General features: G+C 49.5%; 1 protein-coding gene across 1 annotated transcript; it reads left to right on the forward strand.

Annotated features, from left to right (window-relative positions):
* Positions 1-630: 630 nt before the first annotated feature.
* LOC137466210 (mothers against decapentaplegic homolog 4-like) lies at positions 631-3,543 on the forward strand (the record flags this gene model as incomplete). Its single annotated transcript, XM_068178054.1, has 3 exons — positions 631-799; positions 1,889-2,027; positions 2,656-3,543. Coding segments are annotated over 3 exons (520 nt in total), but the record flags the coding sequence as incomplete, so codon positions are not given.
* Positions 3,544-4,655: the final 1,112 nt, after the last annotated feature.

The raw sequence follows: 4,655 nt of genomic DNA on the forward strand, positions 1-4,655 counted from the left end.
CTGCCCTTGCGTGCGCAGCCCAGGTATTAACTCTCCAGCCATCACAGGGGATGTGGGAATGGCTGCAGAGGAGCAGGGGAAGGCTGACACAGAGCTGCTGGCTCTCATTCCTTCTCACCGTGCCTGTGCTGGCCTTTGAAGTGGAAGCCCACAGCACTGAAGCGATCTTGCAGCTTTTCTTTTTTTCTCCTCCTCTTTGAAAGGAGGCAGAAGGAAATGATGCTTTGTCTCCAGAAATGTCACACTGTGGCAATCAAAGCGTTAGATGGCCAAACGAATGAATGAAATGTGGCTTGGTGGGTGTTGCTGAGCTAGTCTGTGAGACACAAAGTGCCCGTGGGGCTCGCAGACACGCCGTGTGTTGGTGTCCCAGCTCGGTGCTGCCAGCGGGCGTGGCAGGGTGTGACCAGGTGTGGCTGGGGCTGCACCCGGTGCTCCCACACACCTGCAGGTGGCTGCACCCTGTGCTCCACACCCCTGCACGGCTGCTGCACCCTGTGCTCCCACACCCGTGCACGGCTGCTGCATGGACTGCTGCACCCTGTGCTCCCACCCCCCTGCACGGCTGCTGCAGGCAGCTGCGTGCCTGCTGTGCCTGCTGACGGCCCCGTTGCCTTGGTTCCCTTGCAGGTTGCACATAGGCAAGGGGGTGCAGCTGGAGTGCAAGGGCGAGGGCAACGTGTGGGTGCGCTGCCTGAGTGACCACGCCGTCTTCGTGCAGAGCTACTACCTGGACAGGGAGGTGGGGCGCGCCCCGAACGATGCTGTCCACAAGATCTACCCAAGTGCATACATCAAGGTGGGTCGGCCGCCGCGTGGACTTGGGCTGTGATTTGTGCCAGAAGTGGGCGGGAGGCACGGCCATAAAGCCAGTCTGGCTTTCAAAACCCCTCACCGGTTCCGTTTGTAACTCACCTCCAGGTGACTTTAAAAATTGCTCTAAACTGGAAGTGTCACCTGGGTGCGGTGAAAGTGAATGTTGCACGTCATCACAAACGACATTGGCAGCAGTTCTTTGTATTTTTAGCCTAACGGGTTTAAATGAACTGCAGCTAAAATTTTTAGCCTTGTGTTTCTTAGAAAAGAACGTAATCTGTTTCTTTTCTCCAAAAAAAAAGCAGAGTTGTGGAAGTAAATATAAATGCAGCAGAAGTTTAGGGCGTGTGTTAAGTGTCATGAACGTGAAGGGATCCGGAGGTCAGAGAAGTTGCATGAAACAAATAGTTTTGAGGAGGTTCTTACAGGGACGTGCCTCTGACAGACTGTGAATTTACATAGACCAGCCACACTCATAACAAACCAGTCTGGTGTTCACCTGCTTGAAGTGGTTTGGTTTTTTAACTATCAGTTTTGGAGGCAGCTGTGCAGGGAAGGTGAAAGAAACCCCACGAGCTCTGTGCACGACCTTTCTAACATGAATACAGAGTTCTGTACATATGTCAGTGGCAAATAGTGGTCACAGAGGTACAAAACACCAGCAGCCTGAAACACGCAGCCTTGGAGAGTCAGCTACTGGTGTTTCTCTCAGATGGACTATCATACCGCAGTGAGATAATGTGGCTTTTTCAATTGACATGCCTGCTTTTCTGGAAATCCCGGGGTTTAACAAAGAAGCAGGGATTTAATCTGCCTGTGGCACCCTTCAGACTGCGGTCTGCACAAGGTCCTGCTTTGAGCAGGTTTGATCTTGCCAGTGGTGGTGACACCGTGAGAGGAGCCTGTGAGAACGGGCTCTGCTGGGTTAGGAATCAAACTGTTAGAAATTAGCGGGTGGGGGGAGGTTTGGTGCTCCCAGCTGGGTGCCCAGGGAGGGCGAAGGCGTGCAGGCTGCTGGGGTGGGCTTGACTGGTGTGGGTAGGTGTGAGCTCTGCATGTTCTGTGTTCCCAGGTGTTCGACCTGCGCCAGTGCCACCGCCAGATGCAGCAGCAGGCGGCCACCGCCCAGGCCGCAGCCGCCGCCCAGGCCGCTGCCGTGGCCGGCAACATCCCGGGGCTGGGCTCCGTGGGAGGCATCGCCCCGGCCATCAGTGAGTACAGCACGGCCCTGACCCTGCCCAGGGCTGGGGGGCTGCCAGCCCTGTCCCTGCCCAGGGCACAGCAGGGCTGCCAGCCCTGTCCTTGTCCCTGTCTCTGCCCAGGGCTGAGGGCTGCCAGCCCTGTCCCTGACCCTGACCCTGCCCAGGGCTGGGGGCTGCCAGCACAGTCCGTGGCCAGGTGTGGGAGCACCTACAGTTAAGGCTCGTGAGGAAGGCTGAGGGTGTTTTTTTTCTCTCTCTTTTTTATTATTATTATTCTGGGCTGGCGTTTTTTCAGTTCCTAAATTCTGTATTCTTGAAGTTGTTCCAGAGTACTTTCAGAGGTGTGAGTGCTTACAGGACTCAGGCTGCTTTGTGTGCCACAGGATTCCTTGTGCTGCCCTGCAAATTGCTGAAGGCATTTTGAGGAAAGTTTGTAGCTTTTTTTTGTCTTAGCCATACTTGTGATTTGAAACTTGCCAGCCGTGTTTATCTTTCTGCTCTGTCAGCTGGGAGTGGTGGCATTTTCAAACCCGTCCCGTGGTTCTGACAGGACAGGTGTGACAGCCAGGTGTGACAGGCCAGGTGTGACAGGCCAGGTGTGCCTGCCAGGCGGCTGTTGACCCACCTGTCCTGGCAGGTCTGCCAGCCGCAGCCGGGATGGGCGTGGATGACCTGCGGCGCCTGTGCATCCTGCGGATGAGCTTCGTGAAGGGCTGGGGCCCGGACTACCTGCAGCAGAGCATCAAGGAGACGCCGTGCTGGATCGAGATCCACCTGCACCGCGCGCTGCAGTTGCTGGACGAGGTGCTGCACACCATGCCCATCGCCGACCCCCAGCCCCTGGACTGAGCCCGCCGCCGCCCCGGAAGACCGCCTTGTACAATACGGTTCTGTTTGTAACCTGAAGTTATGTTTTACTTTCCTTCGGTTTAATCTTCTACAAACAGGTTTTAAAATTGTGTTTGCCGCCTTGCTCTTAGCAGAAAGCGTCCGAACATGCAGGATTCGGATTTCAGTTATTTCCAGAACTCGGTTGTCATAATACAGTGCCTGAAGTCGAAGGTACATTGCTTCGTAGAGACTTCACAGGATTGGGTTTGTTTCCTTTGAAGCTCTCCTTCCTGTTGTGGCATCTTGGTGATCAGCCTCATGGGAGCCTTTTGTATGCAGAATATATATTATATATATATTTGTATCTGAAATTCCTTCTAGTAGTTAAAAAAATATTTACCTTGTAGCAACTTTAAAATTCCAGCTGATTTGTGATATTCTGTTTAGGGAACAGTAGTTAACAGAAGAGTTCTTTATTTTGTTGTTGATCACGTTTACGATTTTTCCAGGTTAAAGCCTAGCAGCTGCCAAAAAGTGAGGGGATGACACATACGTTGTTGGCATTGATCAAAAAGTTCTTTAGTTAAAAAAAAAAAAAAAGACATCCTAGGGTTTTTATTCACGTAACCATGTGAGTTTTAAAACACTAAAGCAAATGGATGCTTTCAGTGCTGGCACTCGGTCTAAGGTGAAACACCCAACCTGCAATGTTGCCACTGAAACCGAGTCGTGAGTGCCTAACGGCAGGAGCATATTTTCATAATTACTACTGACTTCTATGGTTTCACTCAGAAAAGCCCCTAGCATGTATCATGGGTAGGTTTGCATGACCCTTTTTTCTTGCATCTGTACGGTAATCCATCGGCATTTAGGACTGGGTGCTTGTATCTGCTCACCATTTCCACTCAGGGCAAGATGGCAAACCTGTTTTTATGCCTCGTGGTTATTTTAGCTGTGAAAAATGCATATTTTATGATTGGCTTTTCACAAATATTAAATTGAATACTATATGTATTATGTTATATTGATTAGAAGTGCTGTATTAACATTTTAATAGTATGGTATATGTAGTTTTGTAGTTAAAATAGAACCTATGTATGTGGGGTTTTTTTTTACTAACTCAGGCAAGAGATGAGATAATGAAGAAACTCTTCACACAGAAATGACAATGATGGGGGCCCATAAAGAATTACTGCCTCCTTATCAGAAAAGACAAACATTCTTCCACCTTCTCTCCGTCTTTATGGAACCACCAGGATTAAGGGGAAGAACTTGACAAAAACCAGAAAAGTTCTTAATTTGCAAGGAATTTATGCATCATGTATGAGATGTATGAATATGCAACAGGCTACTGCTTTTAAAGATTATTCCTTTGTTCACAAGGCATGCTTATTGGGCTTAAGTGCCCGAGAGCATCCGGACGTCCGTAATTCTTTGCTTTTTATTGTCTTGTAATTGTCCTAACTCTAAATTTTCGTTACTCTAATTGTATTACTATTTTTATAACCATTTTATTATTATTAAACTTTTAAAATTTTAAAAACCAAGTGATTGGCGTTTATAACAAATGGTAGCAGAGGATGGTTCCTAACACCTCTCTGCCGGTGCCTAAGGAGAGTCAGAGTGAGGAAGACGCATCCTGCCCTGATTAGGCAGCCTCACTGTGCTCCCCTGGTGCTACCGAGGGATGCAGGTTACGATCCAATGGACAAAAGGAGACAATAAAACAAAGAAAAGGGAAAGGATTCCCTAAAACCACGGTAATTAGCCCCTAAGACCAAAGTGTACATGAAGAACAAAGACACA

This window comes from Anomalospiza imberbis, unplaced genomic scaffold (genome assembly GCF_031753505.1).
Source record: "Anomalospiza imberbis isolate Cuckoo-Finch-1a 21T00152 unplaced genomic scaffold, ASM3175350v1 scaffold_154, whole genome shotgun sequence".
NCBI classification, from domain to species: domain Eukaryota; kingdom Metazoa; phylum Chordata; class Aves; order Passeriformes; family Viduidae; genus Anomalospiza; species Anomalospiza imberbis.